At 31.9% G+C, this 24,282-nt stretch overlaps 1 protein-coding gene across 1 annotated transcript; it reads left to right on the top strand.

Annotated features, from left to right (window-relative positions):
- The first annotated feature begins 16,314 nt into the window (after positions 1 to 16,314).
- On the top strand, positions 16,315 to 19,883 carry LOC127735788 (complement C1q-like protein 3). Its single transcript, XM_052246109.1, has 3 exons — positions 16,315 to 16,404; positions 17,525 to 17,593; positions 19,451 to 19,883. Exons 1-3 carry the CDS (start codon positions 16,344 to 16,346, stop codon positions 19,834 to 19,836), a joined length of 516 nt encoding a protein of 171 aa, XP_052102069.1. The 5' UTR covers positions 16,315 to 16,343; the 3' UTR covers positions 19,837 to 19,883.
- The last annotated feature ends 4,399 nt before the right edge of the window (positions 19,884 to 24,282 follow it).

Genomic DNA, 24,282 nt, shown 5'->3' with positions numbered 1-24,282 from the left:
TGAAATGTTTAAAGGTTTCCTCTTCAGCCTTTTACGCACAAAAAAATGTTAAGAATCCTTATAACAGAATTCTGACTATTAGTTTATACTATTCATCATATGTGCCAGTAACCTTGGATCTAACAGTGTGGCCCTTATTGTGTTTACACGTATTTGAATCATATAAACAGATTTCTTTGGTCAAATCTGTCGACAAGTGTTTTTATGTTGATGAGTCCATCAACAATTTTTCCTATTTTCTTTTTTTTTGGGAGGGGGGGCTCCTTAATATGAATTGCGCACTTCCTTAGCCATGTTTTTAATATCATGAGAGATGAATAAGGTGACATTATCAAGGATAGCTTGATTCGATACTTTCTGTTTTTGATCGTTGATATTTTGTTGTTGTGATCAGTTTTCACCATGCAAAAGTAGGTTGTACGTATTTATCCGTGTAAAATGTTTTCTTCAACAGTTTAAGGAGTTGCACTTTGTTTAGTTAAATCGCAAAACTTCGAAGACATCTCTGCAAAGGGAGTATTCAAATATAGTTTTATCCAATTAATACGCATATGTTTTACTAAATCATAAGCTTTATATCTTTGGCAATTTTACGTTGATAAAATTAGAAATTGCAAAGAAATAAAGGTTCCAAATCCCTCGGGCGAAGTTGCCATAGACCGATATGGCTGTACTCTTCATGTCCCATTTTCCAAATAGTTCCTCAGCATTTCAATTATCTGTACATCCTTGACTGTCAAATTTATCGGTTTGAGTGTTTCTGGTGAAAGTAAGTTCAGAAAGCGAATACGAACGAGCAAAACTAACAAAGTGTTATTTTATTTTCTAGCACTGGGATGCTATTACTATTAGGGCGCTACAAGTCCCTGGGCATATCATCAGCTTAGGTGTCAATGCACCTGAAAAAAACCATGATTAATAACTTTCTTAACTTTATGTTGATAAAATCTGATATTATTAAGAGAATAAAAGTTGCAGCTACCTCAGGGATAAGTTTTTCATGCTGGATTTGGCTACTTTTATGAGGTCCTTTTTGTCATATAATTTCTCAAATATTTAAGTATTTATGTATCCTTGGTCTAAATGTTTAAGGTTTGAGCACTAAAGTAAATCCAAAATAAAAACTTCAGACGCACAAACGTTACCACTTGGTAGATGCCACTATCATGAATATGTCATTTTTCTGTAAATTCGCTGTTCATAAAATGCTTAAATCGTTCATAGGTTATCTATACAAGCCATAGATGACCATAGCCAGATTTGGAAAACTTTTAGGAATTTATGATTTTCAATTAATGCTCTTCAATTTCGCAATTGATTAGGTCTTCCAACTGTTTTGAGCATCACTGATGGACCTTGTATAAGTAGAGGAACTGCATGCCTGAGTAATGACAAATAACCCTTATCTCTTGAATGAGATTTTATTCTGGTAAGACGATACTATAAGAGAATCATGGAACAGTCGATAATTGAAATAACTTTATCAATCGAGATTTTAGATTAAACATGTTTGTGTTTTTAGTTTATATTGTTTACAGCCACAATGAACTTTAAACTTGCAAAGGATTATTCTATTGTGTCACCTCTCTATAATTGTTTCTGAGTAAAGAACTATTATATCACCGTTTACCGGGTTTGTATATACATGAGCAACACGACTGGTGCCACATGTGGAGCGGGATCTGCGTACCCTTCCATAGCATAAGCGATCAACTCCGCCGAATTTTTGGTGGGGTTTGTGTTGCTCACTCTTCGGTTTTCTGTGTTGTGTTTTGTATACTGACTGTTATTTGTCTTTGGTCGTTTTACGTTTTTTGTCATGTCATTGTCAGTTCGTTTTCGACCTATGAGTTTAATTATCTCTTTGGTATCTTTAGTCTCTCTTTTTTAAAAGAGACAAAGAAAAATATGTGTGTCTGTTAATCCCTGTGTATTTCGCCTGCTTTTGTTTGTCTTATGGTAGGATTCGCTTAAACAAAAACAAAAACTGCTACGTTTGACTGTTCTGTGTATGACCATGTCAGAATTTTACTCATTTAATTCGACTTCAAGGAAGCCTGCATCAATTGTACCATTTCTGAATATTTATTTATCTAAAACCTAATAAAAGATAGAAGAAAAACGTGGCAGTAATAATGCGGTGTATAAACAACAATCTCCTTACATTTGCCCAACATTTCCTTAAATTTATACAAAACATTTGATTTAATTGGATGGAAATGCCTAATGCTTGGGTATAAAATTTATCTGTAATATAAAAATTAAAAAAAAAGTTGTATGATTGGCAATGAGACAACTCTCCACCAGAGACCAAATGACATAGAAGTTTAAAGCAACTATACTTGAATCTCATGTGAATAAACCACGCTATAAGATAAAAATCCAACAAGTTACTGAAATAGCTTTTTATCATGTTTATTCATATGACGCATAGTTTAATATAGTACCATTGTTGGTCATTTGCGGGAAAATTTCATTTTACGACTCAGTGTACTTGAAACCGTTTGCGTCTTCCTAGAAACTTTTGTCGACATCTTATAACGAATCATAACTAATGGTAAATAACGAATGAACTAAATTTCAAAATATTTCAAACAATTGAAATCCTGTTTAAAAGTGATATGGATCCTTTTATGACTCTCAAGATTTTATCAGTTGAAATTTGAAAGGTAATATATTACAGAAATCACACTAAAATTATGAAGAAAAACGAAGTAAAGAAAAGTTGCAAAAGAAATAATAAACATCCCGTAGAAAAATAGAAAACATGACAAAAGTAAAAAAAAAAAAAAAAAGTTAAACCGTTGTTTTATCTTAAGATTCTTAAAATGTGTAATGTAATCGTTTATATAATTAAATGAAATGGAAATAAATCACGAGTTAATTCCAAATGCGATAAAAGGATGGCGGATTGTAGGATAACTTATATCGTGAAGAATCAATTATAAATATGCAATAGTCAGCTTTCTGGACCAAGTGACATATATTTGTATACCCTTGCTACGAAAGAATTCAAACGCAGCGTTTCCCTACACTTGGGAGCAAGCTTCATGTGAACAAGCTTTACTGTGTGACTGACGGAATACATATATATTGTTCACATAATGGCCATGTATGAAATTTCCGTCGCTTTTGCGGGAACTACACGAATGAGAAGTTCCTTAAATTTGCGTTCATGTAAGCATATTATACCGTGTGAATGCGTTTTCAGATCAACAACTGATCAACATTCTGTTGACCGAATACTTAGCGGGGTATTATAAGCGAACACTATCTGAAAGTGCATCTTGTTTGTTTGTAGCTATGACAAAGGATCATTCGAAATTGATAATTTGAAATACGACATTCGGTAATGAAACCAAATTGGAGATCCTCAATTCAAAATTAGTGATTGATGTTATCACAGAGGACTCTAGTAAACATTGATGCAATTGTACAAGACATAATGTTTTGTCAGTCATTATTTTTCTACGGAAGGCAAATGTTTTACTGATGCACCACTAATATTCACTTCAATTTTTATATTGAATTGTATTATAAAAACGCATCAAAGATACCAGACTAATTTTGTTTATCATTGAAATATCCAGGCATAGATTGAAGTGATTGTCATGTTCTTTCCTTTGCGATAAGCTATGCTTATATGGAATAGCTTTTAGGTAACAAAAAAAAAAGACATTAGTTTCGTATTGAATTTTTGACCATGACATCTTTAAAAGGGCTTTTAAAATTGAAGACAGGTGTGGCTAATGTAGCTAAATTTTCTACAATGAATGTTTTATAAAGTTTATCAACATTTTAATCAATCTGAAAATTCAATCATTTCTATCAGAATCCGCATCACCGAAAAAGTATACCACAGGCCTAGCAATCTCCACTTCTCCACACCTCTCTGTATACAAAACGAAATACTACTGGATTCGAGAATTGGGAACTGTGACACCCTATGGTTGCAATGACAAACGATGATGGTATAGGTATTCTATCTGGTTCATCCTGCAGCTCGGTGAATGTGATAAATATTTGTACTCCTCAACATAGACACAGTCATCGTCATCATAATTATACTTCATGTCTGTATTAAAGACCTTATGCCATTTATATAGAAGCCGTTGGGTATACATCATATCCGGACGAAGCTATTATTCATCACAGCCCATTCTCTGGCAAATCTTTGTTTGAAAACGGTTGTTATAAATCCGCAATCTAACCAATACATACATATATAAATCTATCACCTCGTATATTGCCAATTACAGACAAAAGTATGTTACACAAGTATAACTCTGAAGACAGAGTCTACAGCCAACCTTGAGTTCTTATTTATACAAAAATATATGATATAAATCACAATATGTTTATTTCGCAAGTGGCGAGAAAGATAAATCGGTTCAAATCCTTCTTTTTTGTTTGATTTAGAATGGAACATCTTTTATTGTTGTGGTTGTTATGTATGTGAAATTAATTTGACTAAAAAAAGTCAAGGCAATTACCGAGGCGACAATTAATACTAACTATATGTAATCGAACGCTTCTTGATATTAAACACCTGTTCTGTGTATGACCATGTAAATACGTCATTAAAAGCCAGAGAAAAACATAATCTGGCAATGGCAAAATATAGGTATCAACAGAATGTATGATCGTAAATGTTCATAGGTGTACGGAAATAACATTTAATTGGTTTTTAGTTTATTCATAACAAGATCAATATGTATACCGATAAAACAATATTAAAAGATATAGTTACAGTGTTAAATTGGTAACTTTTTAGAATGAATTATTTAAAGGATTGATAAGTTTACCTGGATCGTTTCGAAATTGAAGGGCTTGATAATAAACATCACCTTAAAATTAAGGTGTGTAATCCCGTTTGTAATAATTTTTCTACAGGCACAGCTAAACTTTCAAACCAAATCTGTGTATCTATGAAAGAATTCATTTCAGGTTTTAAGTTATTTGTGGTAACGGAATTACGTTCATTGAAATCTAAAACATTACTACAGACACAGACATAGCGAACGAGTTGGAATAAATAAACACCGTAAGATGGGACCAAATAAACATCACCGTCCAATAAGGAAAATTAACAATAAGAAATGAAAATTGTCCGTTTTATCGTAAATATTTTTGTGTAGAGTTTTCCATGTGACACTGAAATATCTTAATCTGGGAAAGCACAGTTATTGCTGTCTAGATTTGATTTATTTTAAGTAAGTTCCTTTTGGTAAATGTCGGCAGTATATTCAGAGAATTCTTAATTATTTAACGAAAAAATATCATCAAGATAACGGTAAGTATAATTGAATTTACCAATTCAATGGAAATAAGACTGGTCTTTACCGAGTTTGGTCATGGACACTAAGTAGAGGTCGAGTTAAAACGATAGTTTAACGATTGGGGTAAAATTTATTTAATCAAAACATAGTAAGGACTTTCAAATGTTGAGAAGAAACTTAAGCTGAGAAGTAATAAGGGTATGATTTTTTACTATATGACTCTCTGTGGAGCGCACGGACATGAATTTAGAAGAATTCATAATTTCATTTATAAGAACAACGTTCGTGTAGTATTTACGCTATACCATCATCACAATATTGGGTGTTGGTAGGCCGGTACGAACACCAACCGCTTAGAGAGTACTTGAAGTTCTAGAAATAGGCGTATTATTTACTCTTTAATTTATGCCTAAATTTTATTACAGTGTGATATTAAGATATCCACAATATTAATAGATTCATTTGAATAAGAATCTAGAGATTTTTTAAAAATGAATGTGAAAAGGTGAAATCGCGTTTTTAAGGACCTGACGACACTGTTTCTAATCTCTTTTCGGTGGAGGTATATTCATATAATATCCGACTGGCCATGTTTTTACTGGTGACATGAACATACACTTCTGCGAAATGTGTTAACGAAAGGGCAAACCAGCGAGTTTTAATCGATAAATTGAAAGCAAAAGTTCAAAATACGAATGGATTCAGTCGACGATTATGCCAGCCAATAGACAACATTTAAAAAAAGAAGAAGCATACTCTTACGAATGGGTAAATTAGACATAGGTCTGTTATCTTTTCTTTCAGAACGTAAACCATTTAAGATGAAGAACTTGATCTTCATTCAATGCATTGTATAACCAAATTACATAAGTGTCCGTACAAGCAACGCTACTCTATATTGCTATGTCTGCCAAATGCTCTACGAAACCTCTTTCCAAATTATAAACATTCATTTTATCAGCAATCAAAACAGGGCTTTATAATCAATGTGAAACAGCCTACTCCAAGGGCGGTGTGAATCAAATGTGAATACTAAAGTTATCAAAGATCTTTACATACAATCTAAGTCTCTTTCCTCTGGCAATACTATAAAACATTTGAATTTCCTATCCCACACTAGTATTATAAACCTCTAAACAGGTGGACAAATTAGCCAACTTTGTAACATTATTAACAGTGCTGGGCCAACGTAGATACACATATCTTGTTTCCCAGAGGAATAAAGTATGCTTTTAATAAAATAACTCTGATTCAAAAATATATTCTCTGAAACTGACATCACCAAGATGCCGGTTTTGGATTGACAACGTATTTGTTATATTTTCTGAGGTATTGTTTCAAACAGATAATCGGTATTCAAATGAAAATCTATTGTGATCCTCTTCTTGTCGACTTTTTCCTTTATTCATATGAGGCAGACGTAATACACGAACCTTCACAAGCTGACTGAAGAGAAGATGACATTCTCTTTTAACATCTGGTCACTTATAGATTATGGATGTCTTTTCACTGAAAAGTTCAACGTTTAATGACTATGTTGAAGACATCTATCCAATCGAACTTATAATAAAGGATAACCTTTTTATTTGATTATGGAATAGAACGTCTTTTATTTCTGCGAGAATTGTAAATGTGAAATTAATTCGAATAAAAAAGTCAAAGAAACTGTAATACACTGCCAAATAAAACATTCATACTTTGACTCGCAACTAGAACTTGACAATGATGATCAGTTGAAAATATGCATTACGTCAAAGGAAAATAAATCAATTTTCTTATTGTTAACTTTCCATTTTTATCTAGCCACATTCCACTAGGGCCTTCATAAGGAGTAAACATCTCTCAATCGATACGATATTCAAGTGTTTGTGTTTCTTATTATGATTTTCTTGATAGAGAGTTGCTGCTTATATAAAAACAATTTTAAAACTAAGTGTTCCTCGGGATAAAGATGAATTGGAGTTACCCTTTAGAAGGTTCTACGGACGCCATCGTACTTTGGTTGGCCGTTATGAAATATCTGTGTTACAAACGACCACGGAAATGTCCCAAACGTTTTCTCGATTGTTACATTTTCGAATGAAACTTGTTACCTTACTTGTACATGCCATGAACAACACAACGGGCACCAAATGTAGAGCAAGATCTGCTTATCCTTTCAGAGCAACTGAGATCAAGTCCATTTTTTGGTTGATTAGTCGTTTTTCCGGGGTTTTTTTGCCATGATAATATAGGTTTTTCTTAGACTCGTTATTTTTTATTGTCCCTTTTGTGCATTCAACCTCTTTGAGGATGCAGAGGGTTGGCTTCGTTAAACAAAAGTTTTGACTTTCAACTTACATTTTGATGTTGCACAAGAACATCTTCTATCAATTGTGAATACACATAGCAAAGACCTCCCGATTAGTAGGCGGGTCCTTTTGACTGTCATAATTTTGTTGAGACACATTGTGAAAAATCTAAAAAAATAACAGACAATGGACCAGTAGGGCATACAATGGATAACAGGAATTTCCAAAAATAACGGACAGTAAAACTGACCACGACATTCAGCAACATCTAATCTCCCGTCAACAAAGGTGTATTAACACAATGTGAAACTCTCAATCGCTCTCAGTCTAAAATATTGAGAACGAAGCGAATAGAAACTATCAATGATCAGCCAATAAACAAAATAAAATCCCTAAATGATAAAAGAACATTGAAAAATAATAAAAAGGATCACCAATAAAAACATTCCGGACTTGGAACGCAAACCTGCATATAAAAAAGAACTGATATGTATAGTTTGTTCTTATGTTGTTTTGTTATAAAAAAATTCGATGCTAACGGAGGGTTGAGCACTGAAAAATATGGTCTACAACCCTCATTCTTTATGCGCCTGTCCCAGGTCAAGGGACTTATCATAAAGCGTTTGCCGTTTTTTGCTGTCTGATGTATTTGTTTTTCTATCATTGTTGTTGTTTAAATTATGCTTTTGGTATTCACTTCTGAATTGATACAAAGTATGTTATGCCGGTGCATTTTAAAGCTTACTATAGGCTGATCTGGATCCCCATTTCTGTATTCTTTAATTTTTTAGGCCAGTGTTCTCCATTCTTTTTTATGCCAATTTTTCACCATTCTTTATCTTTCAGCACCACATTATTCTCGATTCTTTATTCTTTAAAATATTTTTTTCTTTTCTTTATATTTTTGGGACTTTATTTTGCACCTTTTGCTCATTATCATATATTCTGTAAACCCCACCAAGGCCCTCCTATATGGAATAGGTTGTTCTCAATGTTAAATGAAACCACTGTAGCCTGTAAGTGTTCACATCCCTTTTCTTTGGTCTTTAGATAGTTGTCTCATTGGCAATCACATAACATTAAAAAAAAAACAGTAAAAAGTTATCTAACAAAAAAAGTATAACTTAAATACCGAACTTCAAGGTCATTTCAAAAAGTCCATAAAAACTGATAAAATCAAACGTTATCAATCAAAGAAATGAGTGAAACACAACTGTTATATTCTTGACTTGATACAGGTATTTTGGAGAAAAATAGTGGATTAAACCTGGTTTTACAGCTAGCTAAACGTCCCACTTGCATGAGAGTTGTTTATATCTCCGTTAAAATGACAAAATTCGGTGAGCAACCCAAACAGACATAATAGGTATATGTGACAATAATTGGGATCCAGCATTCAAAATTGTGTAAACAAAACCAATTTTGTAAAAAATAAAGATAATAGGAACGTATGCTTGAAAGTTTACTTTATTGTGGTCTTTTCAGAAAAGGGGATTTAGATATGCTATTTCTCGTAATAATACTTTTTATTCACGCTTAAAATGAAGGTATATACAAATATGTACATGCAGGTTCTAGAAAATAATGGATACTCTAAATACAAAACCAAAAAAAAAAAAAAAAAACTCATGTGCAGTCGACAAGGAACAGTAGATCAGAATTAATTTTATATGTACAAGTGTTCTGAATGAATCCAGATTGACATTGACTGTCGTGTTTACCTAATCATATTTCTCATAAATTAAGGAGTTAGTATATTTAACGAAGTTCATGTACATAGTTAGAGTAGAAGTGTCCTGTATAGATCGACATTTTTGAGGAGCCAATTTAAACACGGAGTGAAAAATTATTAGAATATTTATTGTAAAGATTATATAGCAGAAATAATCAATGATTGTAAACTTTAAATTTAAACTTGAGATTTTATGATCATTGTTAATTTATATTTTGATATTGTAAGTGATGTTTTGGTTTTGGAAAAGTCCCAGTGTTTGTAAAATTCATCAAAGATACTAGGCTTATACTTTGGTACGCCAGACGCGCATGTCGTCTACATAAGACTCTTCAACGGCACTCTAATAAAAACAATTGGATGGCCAAATCGACCAAAGTTTAAGATCATTAAAAGAAAATAGCCAAATACGGCTAAGGTAATTTATGTCAGGGGGTAGAACATTCTTAGTATTTCGAATAAATCAACATTTACAGAAAATCTACAGATGTTCACTTACAGATACTCTGCACACAAATTTCATAATTATTATAGTGAACATGAAACATGGTCCTTCATTGGTATGTGACGTAAACAAAGAGATATATTTTCACTAACAAGTACTTAAAACCATTTATAATTATGACAGTGAACATGAAACATTGTGATTCATTTGAATGTGCTGTAAACTAAAAGATATATTTTCACTAAAAGGTATTTTACACCATTTGTAATTATGATAGTGAACATGAAACATTATCATTCATTGGAATTTGACGAAACATACATATATATTTCTCAGCTAACACCAGTAGCAAACTAAATGAACTGCAAGAGAGAAGGCAAGAGCAGTTAAAAAACTTTTAAAGGGAAACCAAAAAAAAGTTTCACGTTATGAAGAGTAATTCTGAATAGAAATTGATTTAATAGGACCACAAGGGTGTCTTTCACTATAAGCAGTATTTAGAAAAAGAAATGTTTATTTCTTAATACAGAAAACTCGTACATATAGGATGAATACATATTTATTTTTATTATTCGATCAAATCGACAATGCATAGTTTTGATTGATTCTTCAATGAAACAAAAAAAAAAACAAGTATTGTCAAGTTCTAATTTGAATGCATGAATGAATACATAAATGAATGAATGAGCACATTTGTAAAAGGTTAAATAAACCTATTTTGTATTGATAAGTATAAAATATAACCGAGGAATTACGGCCTTAATTACTGTACAGTGTGTAAGAAGGTGACTGGTTAGAGATACGTTAGGATTTGTGAAGTAATCAAATCTTGTTTTTACTGATGAAAATATGCAATTTATTAGATTGTTTGTACTCGCCAGCTGATTCCATTATAAGGAAGAACTGAAAATTATGATACAATGTTATTGTCGGTAAACCGATCAATAAAAAATATACATTTTTCGTTCTATATTTACAAACATTCTGTAACACGAAAACACAGTAGGTATAGTGTCCGCCTGGGATTGTGTTTTTTTGAGTGATTTGATCAGGTTTTTTCGAGTGTGACCACGTTTTTTCGAGTGAATATGATAAAAAATATAAACAGACTTTTTTTTTTGTAAAACGTGATATAGATGCCTAAAATTAAAATACAAGTTCATACAAGGTAAGTTTGTATTGGTAATAAAAAGAAATCATCACCCTACATTATTTTGTGTTCTAAAAGTTTAATTTAGCTTTACAATGCTTTAGAAAAATATAGAAAAAAAAATAGAAATTATATCAGTAACAAAAATATAGAAGAAAGCTTTTTTTTATACAAGTACCAATGCAAATGTCAAAGGAAATGTATATTTGGAATCGATATATCCTTAGATATACAGACACTTTATAAAAATTCTTTTTATTGCGCAGAGAAGGACATTTTTAGAAAAAAATCATTTTTATATGTCCGTGTTTTTTTCAGAGCTGTCCGGGTTTTTTTTAAGTGCGGTCCAGGTTTTAATCGAGTGATTAAACAAAATTACAATGGTTTAAAATGTTATATGTCAGTGCGATTACATGTAAAAAAACAATGAAAAGGTTAAAATAAAGTACTTTTCAAAGCATGAAACCAATGCATTTTACCAGTTTGATAATACTTTAGTACGTAACAAGTACATTCGTAAAAAGCATGGTATATTTGTAATTGGCTGGTCCCAGGCCTCTCTTATTAGAATATTTGTGGTATATTGCATTTTACTGAATTTATAACTCCTGTCCCTTTGTTTTCTTAACCCTGTTCTTAAAACTCCAGGTTTCGACATTGTTATATATATAAATCATAAACTTTTCTTTGCTGTAAAAAATATTGTGGCATGAAATAATATTGAAAATATTATGAGTCCCCTGTTCTCGGTTCTAAAGCATTTTACAAAGAATCTAGTAATTTGTAATATATCTTAATACTGCAAGGTTATGATTAAATGTTTTCAGAACAGAAAATAATCATTAAATTGAAAAGGGTTAAATTTGACCAACATAGAATAGAAATATGTTTTGCTACTTATTAGTAATATATAATATTGCCCTTCCCCAAATTACAGTTACAAACTAGAAGAAGTTAGTTTTTAATCCCAGAAAGGCCTTCTTTCTCATTCACATTTTCTTTGAAAAACCCGGACCATTTGTTTAAAAACCAGGACGTTTTAAATGTTGCTCACGAAAAAACACGGACAATGTAAAAACATTGAATTATTAGTGAACTGCAAGAAAATTGAGCGCCGTTTGTGCTCAAAACATGTTTAGTATTCAGAATAAGATGAACAGTCACGAATAAAACTATCATATATGCGCAATAGCAGTAAATTGATCTGATCGCATGTATTAGCACTCGAAAAAAATCCTGATCTACACTCGAAAAAAGTGGACCGATTCACTCGAAAAAACACGATCTCCGCCGGACACTATACCTACCGTGGACAAAAGTGTTATTTCTTTTTAACTACTACTTATTTGTTTTAGCAATATATCTTAAACATTTAACTAATATACCTTTTTCTGGTATTGTATAAAGCAAATATATCATTATTAAGATTACCATGTTGTGACAGTGACTTTGTCTACATGTCCGTAATTACGCACTACAGTATTAACGTTGTTACCCGTATTTTGACATTGTGTGATAGTGACGTGAGAGGAGAGAGATGTTTTTAGATGGGACTGTTTATGAATGAACATGGTTTGAACTGTCGGAGTGTATGCCGTGTGTTTTGTATTTTATGTAACGTTTGTATAATACATGCAGTGCGAATAAATCGTGTTATTTTCTACAAAGATGATGTTTATTTATAAATTATGAACGCTCGGAATTCTGCGTTTACAACATACCATAACTACACAACAGCAATATATTTATCGCTTTGTAACAAATTTTAATAATAGAAAGATGACTGTCCGTTTGATGACTCATACACCATAAAAAAAAGACTAACCGTTTTTGTTTCCGTTTCTCATAAAAAGTCCTTAGTTTTTTCCGCGGTCAAATGCATAGTGCAAAAGGACCAGGCAGCTGCCAAAAATATATATTGACTATAATAAGAAATTTTATGTGGAATATTTCGTATTTACTTCTGGAAACTATTCAATAAAGTCCTGATCAATAGTATTATGATATACTCAGGGACGAAACGTCCACTTGCAGTTATATCGACCCAGTGGTTGTAAGAATTCACAAAAATTACCAGGCTTATAATTTTGTACTCCAGAAGCGCGTTTCGTCTACATCAATGGCGCTCGAATAATTAAAAAAAAAAAAAAAAAAAAAAATGAAAGGCCAAATCGAATACAAAAATGAAGAGCATTGAAAATCAAACATTCGGAAAAGTTGTGTCAAAGAATATAAATTGATTTCATATCATTTTAATTGAATATCGAAAATAGTTGTTCGATGACCTGTATTAAACGATAGTCTTTATATTTGATTATGGAATGGAAAGCCTTTTATGTCTGTCGGAATTGTACATATGAAATTAATTAGAATATAAAAAGTCCAAAAAAGATAATAAATTGCTTAATAAAACAATGAAATAACCAAAGTGACAATTAATATTAACCATGTCTAATCAAATACCTCTCTATATTGATCTGCATCATGTGTTTCGTTTAACATGATCCCAAAAATAAAGAACATAAATCAAAACAACCACATGTTATGTGTAAAACTGAGTTCATTTAATTTATAAGAAACACGATATTTCTTAAACATTTTGTGTCCAGTTTGACAAAGGCCATTAAAGTAAAAAAGTGGCATTTAGTTCAACGTAATTTTACAGAGATGAAGTCTGATAGAATAAAAACAATTAAATCAATATTGCCATTAAATGGAAATTTTTTCTCAAGATTTGGTTGTTGTTAAAGAAAAGCATCATCTGGACGTTTTTTCACATACTTTATGGAGTATCTAAGTTCACTTTCGCCAAGGTTCTTGTTGCTCAATCTTTAGTCTTTCATTTTGTGATATTCTTTTTTTACCATGTAGTAGTCTGGCTTTTAGACTTATCCAACATTGGATGTGTACTTATTGCTATTTCAGTGTTAGATGCATGATTATTTTATTAGTTGCTATTGGCTTTTAACTAGCTATCAGTAACTGCGAATACTCTAAGATCCGTCTTTTTTTTTGTTGTAGGGATGTTAATACCACGTCCGGTCTGTGTTTTTGTTACTTTTTTCCTGCTATGTATCGATTTGATGAGTTAAGCACTTTTCAACTGATTTTTTTAGTTTGTTCATATGTTGTGCTGTTACACCACTGTCACAGGTTAAGGGAGGGTTGGGTCCCCGCAAATATGTTTAACCCCGCCACATTCTGTATGTACCTGTTCCAAGTCAGGAGCTTTTACTAGTGGTCGTTGTTTGTTGCTGTATATCATAGTTGTTTTTTGTTCATTGTTTTGTACATATATCAGGCCGTTAGTTTTGTCGATTGAATTTTTTACGTTTGTTTTTTTCGGGGCTTTTTATAGCTGACTGCGGTATGGGTTTTGCTCATTGTTGAAGGCCATACGATGACCTATAGTTGTTAACTTCTATGTCATTTTGTCTCTGGTGGAGATTTATCTCAGTTGCAATCATACCACATCTTCTTATTTTTATATATATTATGGATAGTTTGTTTGTACCCTGGTGTCATTTTACTTGCCTTTACCAATAAAAAAGTTATTGAACTTGTCATATGGGCTTGATTTTTTCATCTAACCCTACTCACATTATATTTATATTCAACCTCATGTTTGGATCTTATAACGCTGACTAGACAATATGTTTTATTTTCTTATGGCTGAAGGCCGTACGTTGACCTATAATTGCTTATATCCACCTTTTCTGGTGGATAGCTGTCTAATTGGCAATCCTACAACATCTCCTTATTTCAATACTGATAGATATTTTTGTCATTGAAATGGAAACGTTTTTCTTTATGTATTTCCTGCACAAAACGTTTTATTTTTACAAATAGTCTTTACAACAGTACCGACTAAGTACATAGTATAGAAGTGATATGAAAAAGATAATTGTTTGCTTTTGAGGCTTTTCCATGATAAATTTTCTTTTCGGAATGATATTACTCAAAGGTTGCAAAAAATGCTAAAAGAGGAGAAACAACAGACAAACACATTAGACGTTTTTGCTTGATAAATTAGGAATATTAAATGTTTCCAGTTTATGTTTGATCTATCTTTTTTGTTTATTTTAAATAAATGTCTTTCTTGAGGCAAATATAATAATGCAGCAGAAAATAGTGAAAGATTCAAATATCTGTAGAAGGTGGTGATATATAAAATATGTAGATACTAAATGCATTTACAGATATTCTAGAATGAAAGTCGTCTTAAGTGTTAAAACCAGGAAACACAGTTATTACAAAAATTAATAATTTAACGGTCTTCATTTATAATTTACAAAATCCTCTAGAGTCAGAGATATATTCGTATTTATACATTTCTCTTTTAACAACCCTTGTATGGGGTCATTTGCAACCACTTACAAAGTCTTAAAAGTGAAGAATTCATGATTTCAATCTTAAACTAGATGTGTTTGTCCTGTATGGAATTCCTTTATATTTCATTTAGTATGAATATAACACTTGCACATGGTCTTAAAAGTTGTATGAAGTCTAGAAGTTTTGTAAGTCAAATAATTGTCAGATGAATTTAAAATATGTTGACCGTAAAACATAATTCTTAATGAGATCACCTTTATCTCTTGTAAAGTGTATAATCAAATAATGTTAACGGTACTAATTTTACTGCACGAGATTCGCATTTCGGCAATTAATGTCTCTTCAGGGATGCTCGAGACCAAAATATTTGAAAATCCAAAACCTTGTACAAACATTGTAGAGTTGTTAAAACTAAAAAGGATCTAAAAGTAAAGCTTAATCCGGATAAGGAGTCTGAGCTCACCAAATTAAGAATACACCAGTGACAGTCATTTTTTTTCATTTTTCGAATCGTGTTTCCAATTGTTTTGCGATAAGTGTTTTTTTTTTAAATCTTTTTTGCGATAAGTGTTTTTTTTTTAAATCTTTATCTTCAATCTGTTAACCAGATATAGTGATAAAAAGAGAACATTGTACGAGAGCAACTATTTATACAAAACGTGTCATTGAAATAATAATGATGGGTAAAACTAATGGACTTGTAGACACCATATGAGACCACAGCTGTGTATTCTTTCGTGTGTCATATATATATATATCAGTTAGACAGCGGTATGAGTCACACATTAGCGACATCAAATTTGACAAAATAGAAAATAAACCATTAATCAAAAGGATATAAAAAATGTATGTTCATCATGATATGTTATAGCAATGGTTCTAGGCTTTGTTTGTTTTTATATTTCCCACTATTTTTTGGCAAAAGTTTAGAAAATATCAAGCTGATAATTTGACATTTTCTTTATGCATCACGCAAATTCAATAATTTTGGAAGCAGTTATATCGTTTTTATTAACAGATGTTACAATTCTATCTATCATTGAAACTTTTTTTATGCGTATCACGAATATTTATAATATTGTGTAGTCTTAACTGACATAATACAACTGCAGACATGACTTTTAGTGTTCTGTTGGCAAGTTTGCTTTGTTATGGAAGTCTGATTCAGTGCCATAGTAAGTCAAACATGTATAATTTATCTAAAATGTAAGGATAAAATAGATTTATAAAGTATTAGAAAACGTATATACTAATCTCCAAGGACATTTGAAACATTCAGTTTAAACCCAAAACATCCACTTGACTTGCTACAGACACTTTATCAGGTTAGTAAAGAATTAATCCTGGTTAATAGCTTATATAACGGGTTAATACTGGTTCACTTTAGTGCCGCTTCTCCCTCAATTTTTTACTAATTCCAATTATATCAACTGATATGACCAACATTCTATTCCTAAGTTGAAATAGTTTTCATTATTGCTTCGGACGCATGAATTGTGTTGTTTTAATGTTTTTGCTTTTGTATTCATATATGTTTCTGTATTTCAAAGATTTAAAAAAATCTTAAAGATGATGTCGTTAAAAAATATTTCTAATTCAACATTGAAAAAAAATGAAAAAAAAAAGAAATTATATTTAAACTACTAAATAATATGATTTTACATACATTTACAAACGTTAATGTTATTTTCAGATCTCCAGTCTACGCAATTTAAACATTATGTAGTCTCTTTAGAATCATAGCTTGTTATCAATAATACCGCCTTTGTACTCCTCTATGACAGTTTTGTTTATCAGATCCTATTTCAGAATTCCTGTCACATTTACCCTATGTGACCATGTTCGTGTTGCGTTACTGAGTCTTCAGTTTTCTATGTTGTGTTTTGTAAATTGTTATTTGTCTTTTGATCGTTTTCTTTTGCCATGGTATTGTCAATTTATTTTCGAGTTTTTAGTTGGATATCCCTTTTAGTGTAGTTCGCCACTCTTACAAAAATCAGCATGCATAGAGAACTTCTGACGTAATTCAAAACGTTTCAACAAACGAATCAAAAATGAACTCTTAAAAACGTCAGATATTAAATAATTCAATTTTGATCCAGTTTATATGGCAAAATCCTTTATGAGATGGACTTTTTCCTTTCTTTTGTGAACTCATATCTACCTTATTTGCAATTTGTTTTGTTTCTTGTAGTTACTAAACAAATTCGTGCATCATTGAAGAAAAATATCAAAAATACTTTTTCTAATTATGACATCATTAAATTATATTTGTGATTACTTTTTATAATACAGAAAATGAGATAGTTGAAGATCTACTTAACGTTATCTTCAAACTGAAGAACAGTAAAGGTCACGGTGGAGGTAATTTTATATAACATTTCGCAATAGCATTGTTCTACACGACACAAAGAGGAAACTAAGATGGATAAATGTATCAATAATAAAGAACCTTTAGTGGGCAATCTCACATACTCCTTGCTCCCATATAAATTATAATTTTAGACTATATTTTCAACTCTTATAAGTCTATTTTTAATATGACCGTTACCTCAGTTTACAATGCATTCGTAGACGACTTTTCTTTGCATATTTTTTCATTTATTTTTAGAAGCTTTGACATTGCACTTAGACTTTGTAACATCAAAATCATTACCGAGTCCAAGTATTGGGATCACAAAACATGAATCAAAAGAATAACATCTTATAAACGCGCCTTGATGTTTCCATGAGTAATAATACGGCGATTAATATTGAAGCAGACACTGCTTACCTTTCTTGAGCACATGAGGTCATCACAGTGCTTAAATGGTTAGTGTTTTCAATCTTTAGGGTTCGATGTACTGTTATTTTAGTGACTGTTGATTGTTTTATCATTAATTTTACTTTTTGCCCATATTTATCTCAGTTTTGTATGAAAATAAAAAAAAAATCATATAATGAGGATGTAAACAACGATAGGTCAGCACACAACCTTAAACAATGACCAAAACCTATACTGTTAAGTAAGCTATCAGGTGACAAATTGTGAAACAATACAACGGAGAAAACAAACTAACAACTAGATTAAAGCTAATAACACTAAACGAAATATATACAACGAATTCGGCATAGAGTAACCATAACAAGTAAACTGGACTCCTGGCTTATTATAGGCACTTCAGAATGTGGTGAGTTAAATTATTCGTGCGTATTTAACCTCTACCCATCCCTCATTGTATTGGTAAAAGCAACTTTAATCTTTTAAAGGACAAAGAAATTAAATTAAAAGTAACTTGATATTTAAAAGTTGATATATTTATAACACTTCACCGACGAGACTAAACATGATTAAATATGTTTCGTATGACCTTTTGTGAGATATTTTTTGTTCAAAGTAGACTTTAAAGGACTTATATTGCTCGATTCTATCATTTATCACTCCTGAACAAACTGCATTTCTCTTTAACATTAATTATAATTTAACCAATCATTGAATCACATATGAAAGCTTTCATGGATTTTTTTTATTAGAATCTGCTTTGAATAAGTTATTAACATACGATTAAAGGACTTGAAGGATAGCGAATGGAGTAAAAGTTGTATTCCAATGTGTTCAATATTGAACAATATATTATCATTTGCAAAAATATAATGAATGTTACATTTGGAAAGTACATACTTCGCACATATCTGTAGAATTGTTCTTTGGTTGTATAGTAAAACAGTGATATTGCAGCTGTGAGATACCGATTAAAAGATAAAATTTTACCGAGAATATTGAACCATAGTCTTAAGTTAAAGATTGTATGTTGATCTCTTGATTGGATGTCGATCTGTTTCTGTAGCGCACCTATTTTTTCAAAGAGAATATTCCTTATACCTCTTTCCATTAAAACATTTCTATGGAGTATACTATTACAGTGAATTCATAATATTTCAAGATTTGTTAAATTTCGTCGATCTAGTAGGTATACGTGAACCATTTAAGATTTCAATGAAATACAAATATCCTAGACGCTTATTTAAAGCTTTTATGAAATCCATAAAATACAGTACTCATTCAAATATACAATTTCCCCTCAATCCTCGATAATTGGTAGCCACAAAAAATAAGTGAATCCAAGAAATTTACATTGAAGTTTAACCAAAATACCTTCGATGCGTTTTTCCCAGAAGAGATTTATATACTATGATAATAAACAGAACTAACATTACACATATTTTATTCAATACTCACAGGTCAAACGTCTAGCCCAGCTTTTACTGCTACTCTGTCGAAGGATTTAACTCCGCCAGTCAATCAGATCATTATATTTGACTCCGTGAAGACAAATGTTGGTGGACATTACTCGTCTAGTACTGGAGTATTTACGTCACCTAGGAACGGCCTTTGTATGATATCTGCAACTATGAGGTCAACCGCTTCAAAGCATTTGCATTGTGAGCTATGGGTAAATGAAGCTATGAAAGAAAAGATCTTTGGCACAAATCTATCGACCGGAACGATAAACGCCGTCTTACAATTAAAGACAGGAGACAAGGTTTTCATAAAAAAGGACCATCGTAGTGGAGAAGGTATAATTGGAGGTGATTGGTCAATGTTTTCTGGTTATTTCATTGTATAAAAAAGTCTAAATTTAGTATCAATGATTACTTTTAAGAATCCTTTAGATGCCTTTGTTTGTTTTTTTTGTTTTTTTTAATTTTTTGTGGTTTGAGTAGCACCTAGTTTACCGTATATCCTTTTTTGTTCATCAGTTGATACCTAAGGTCTGAATTATATAAGTACATGATGTCATTAACTATGACTGGAAGAGACGTATGCGCTATTTGTCCCATTATATATAGTGCTTATCAAAACCATACAAGTGCAATCAAATGCACTAATGGTAAGAGAATCTCCTCGGTGGTCTCGTGGTAGCATGTTCACATCGAGTGCGGAAGGTCGTGGTTCGAATACCGGCCGGGTCAAACCACAGACTTTAAAATTGGTATTGCTGCTTCACCGCTAAGCACGTGGCATCAATGAGTAAGAGCAAAGACTGGTCAGCTTGGAGTCAGGATAATGTGTCCAGGTAAGGTGACATATATTACTGCGGGCTCTTACCTTGTTAACTAGCACGTTAAAATTCCGGCTCAGCTTGTCGGTCTAGTACAACGCATGGTTATTATTCATATTACGTTGACATGTTCCCGTCCTGAATATGCATATTAATTTGCCGCTGGACGTTAAGCAGCCATCTTCCATCATCATCATTACTGATGATAAGAAGGCTATTCTACGTAAAGTTGTGGTAAATTGTCAATCTTAAGATATTTTATGAAATTTCGGATGCTACTGGAGCATAGACCATGTTTAACTGCATAAAAGGAATAAAAAGATGGAATTTTCATACTTTTCGAAAATAAGACAAATCAAAAAAGTAACTTGAAACATATATTTATTAATTGCACGGGAATACCACATAACAGTTTATAAATTGATTTTTCATTTGAGGTTTCTCAAATCCCTTTCATAAGAATTATATTTTGAATGGTATGATATTGTTACTAAAAAGTCGGGCCATTTTCTCCTGCATTTTATCATAATTAGAGAGTTGTAAAAGCAAACTGGAATTAAAATGTTCAGAAGCCTATATGAAACAAAATTTTCATAAGAGGGTAAATAACATTAACGGTACCAATTAATTTTTCTGCACCAGTTGCGCATGTCGACAAAAAATGTGTCTTCAGTGATGCTCGAGGCGAAAATATTTGAAAATCCAAAGCTTATTAAACTATGAAGAGCTTATAAACCTCAATGGACAAAAAGTATAGCCAAAAGTGGACAGTAATCAGAGCTTTGCATGAGGGAGATATATTCCTTGATTTAAAACAACTTTCCAATATTTGAAACAGCAAATTTTAATTACACAAAATGCGTATTTTCATGCCAGTACCGAAGTACTAGCTACTAGGCTGGTAATACCCTTGGAGACTAACAGTCCATCAGCAGAGGTATCGACCCAGTACTAATGGTAGTAACCACATTAACGGAGCCAATTTTTCTGCATCAAATGCGCATTTCTACAAAATATTTCTTCAGTGATGCTCGAGGCCAAAATATTTGAAAATTTAAAACTATGAAGAGCAAAGTTATTAATATCGAGTCTCATATAATTTCTGAAAGTAAAATATCACGCCATGAATCACCTTGTATTTCAGGTTTTTGGTAAATTATTAGATTTTTATTATCAGTTCAACTTTTAAATGCAAAAGGAAGTATGCAAAACCTAGTTAGAATTCAAAATTTAGTATACAGACGGCATTAAAATACGACTGACAAACATTTTAGTTTATATGAAACTTAAAAAAAAAGTGTCGTCAAGTCATGCATTTCAGTCATCTATAAAAACAAAGGGATGTATGATTGTTATTGTTATAGTCAGCATTAAAAGGCAACTTACATGACAAAATGTGAAATTATTAAAAAAAAATTAAAAAAAACTTCGAAGGCCTGATTTTTGAAAATGCGATATCGATCTATTTAAATTTGCTGGTTATCAAATTTCAAAATCATTTTAAAGGAATGTTTTTCCCTCATGCATACTTCTTATTTATGAAAGACTGATATTGTCGAAATGCTCATCTGGTACAATAAAATTGGTATCGTTATTGTTATATCTACCACTGGGTCGATAACTCTACTGGTGGACTGTAAGTCCCCGAGGGTATCGCGAGCCTAGAAGCCAAGACTTCGGTACTGGTATGAAAATATGGATGTTGATCTATCTAAATTTGCTACAATGAAATTTCTAAATCTTTTAGAATTAAGGAATGTATAGCCCTGAATACTTGTCCGGGTCTCGTTTTACTTTTGTTCCCGTTTTTGGTTTCAACGTCTCTTTTACGTTTTTATTAGATTTTGGACTTTCAAATATATTGCGCTCCAGCTTCACTGATGAGACATTCATTGTCGAATCGCGCATCTGGTGCAATAACATTGGTATCGTTAATTTCATTTTGACCAATGAATAACGAAAAATAAGTCTGTTGTTATTATCCTCTTTGAATGTACTAATGAATTATTTACCTCGATAATTTCATCTGATAGAAGCATGAAAGGACTACATAGAGAAGGAGAAATATCACTATAACACCGAATTTCATTTGCTTCAAATACTTGAAATTTAGCCAATTCGCTATTTCTACCATTCATGATCATTCTGTATACCAATTTAACCAAAATCTAAACAAATGATACATATATTTTTCATGTCCATGGTGTCATAAATGAGAATATTGCCGCGAATAATCAACAATAGTTTACTGTGGTCATATAAATAAATATCATGAAGTTGAAAAGGTATTTGCGTAAACCGTTGTTTCATTTTACCTATAGTGAGGTTCATTAGACAGTTAGATAAATAACTATTGTTGACAATTGAGAGTCGAGAGTCTATAGTTGAGACATTCAAATTAGGGACCATCTCAAAAGAGTCAAACTAGTTTTTAATTTACTCGGTACAATAATTACTTTTTAACATTGCTACCAAGGCGCGGATCAAGCCATTTTAAAAAGTGGGGTTCCAACACCCGGAACACCATAAAACATTCACATATAAAAAAAAATAATAAAAAATCGGAAGACAAGGGGGAGTTCTAACCCCCGAAATACCCCCTTGATCCGCCAATAATACCTCACTCGACGATAATGTTTTGCAGTTCAGAGAAAAGAATCAAACTACATGTCATGAATTAGAACGTCTGTATTATACTTATAGTTTTTTTATGACATAGCGATATATTAAGAAAAATAAACGAATCATCTTCTAGGATATTGTGTTTATTTTATTTAGAATAAGAATCATATTCTGAGTCAATGCCAAAAGCCTTTAAAATGTTTAGCAATTGCTAGCTTTTAATCGCACTTATGCAACTGGTCTCCCAGAAATCGCCCTTTGAAAGTATTCTTGTGGCCAAGAACATATCCGTTCTTTGTCTTTGTTGTTTGATATTTCCTCATTTACTTTGTCACATACAATTGATGGTATAGTACCGTTGTTGTGGGAGATATTTTCTCCATTGGATTGGCTGACGCATAACATGTGGTTGTCCTTGCAAGGCTGATGGCTAGGACTGCCAAACGCAGTACATCTCATGCAATATATCGCCCGCAAACTGAGCCACATGAACAGTTTTATTCCGGACACAGACATATGCACTGTATTCACACCAGGTTTGGATTGGCAACTAAAACCACATACGACTTGTTCGCAGCGGTTTCCTGGGCCACCAAAATAATGCACAACAATTCAACTCGATGCCAGATATAGGACATGGACTTCAATTTGAATTCCCAAAGAAACTTTTTTATATTAGCGGATATAATATATGCTAACCGTTAAAAAGACAACAATTAAGTCATAAAACAAGAAGAGACCGTTCTAAATTTAAATGCAAGAAGCTAAATCGTCGCATTGGAAAATGGAGAGTTATAAAATGTCGAACATACTATTTGCATACTTAAATGTTACGGTACTTGGTATAATGTGGCGTCATCCGCACTGGAAAGTAAATCAGATGGTTAATCTTTGCACTGGTTTGGTAGAAAAAGGGCACAGTTTAATTGACTGACAATGATAAAATTCTTACTTTAACTTGTTTCATTAGACTTTACATAATGCATTATGTTAACGATAGAAAATATCAATGCGTCTTTTGAGACGACCCCTTTGAAATGTTTATCGTTTCTCGACTCTCGTTTGTTGTTTGTCAAAAGTAATCATTTATCAAACAAGGCTATTAACACGAATAATATATGAATATGATATTTTACCAAATTCCATTGCAACTCCATAAAGTTAATTATATCTATGTTTTGTGGAAAGTGAAAGAAATATCTTAATTGTTTGACCTAAATATTTGCAAAAAGACGAAAAAGGTAATACAAGACACGATACAAAAACAATATGAAAATAAAAACACATAAAAAGATTAATTTAATATACCAAATGATATTTACTTTAATCAACTACCTTCTCAAATTTGATCATTTTATGATTATAAGATTGAGTTCCTTCTTACTATCG

The sequence above is a fragment of the Mytilus californianus genome, unplaced genomic scaffold (genome assembly GCF_021869535.1).
Source record: "Mytilus californianus isolate M0D057914Y unplaced genomic scaffold, xbMytCali1.0.p SCAF_3, whole genome shotgun sequence".
NCBI lineage: Eukaryota > Metazoa > Mollusca > Bivalvia > Mytilida > Mytilidae > Mytilus > Mytilus californianus.
The sequence above is the reverse complement of the archived record's forward strand: the minus strand, read 5'-3'. Positions and strand labels throughout refer to the sequence as shown.

What these genes read in the sequence shown, in the direction of transcription:
- LOC127735788 (XM_052246109.1), top strand. Translation starts at nt 16,344, where the DNA reads ATGACTTTTAGTGTTCTGTTGGCAAGTTTGCTTTGTTATGGAAGTCTG. An exon ending in AAGTCTGATTCAGTGCCATA is followed by an intron (nt 16,405 to 17,524) that starts GTAAGTCAAACA and finishes TTTATAATACAG; the next exon opens with AAAATGAGATAGTTGAAGAT. An exon ending in CAGTAAAGGTCACGGTGGAG is followed by an intron (nt 17,594 to 19,450) that starts GTAATTTTATAT and finishes CAATACTCACAG; the next exon opens with GTCAAACGTCTAGCCCAGCT.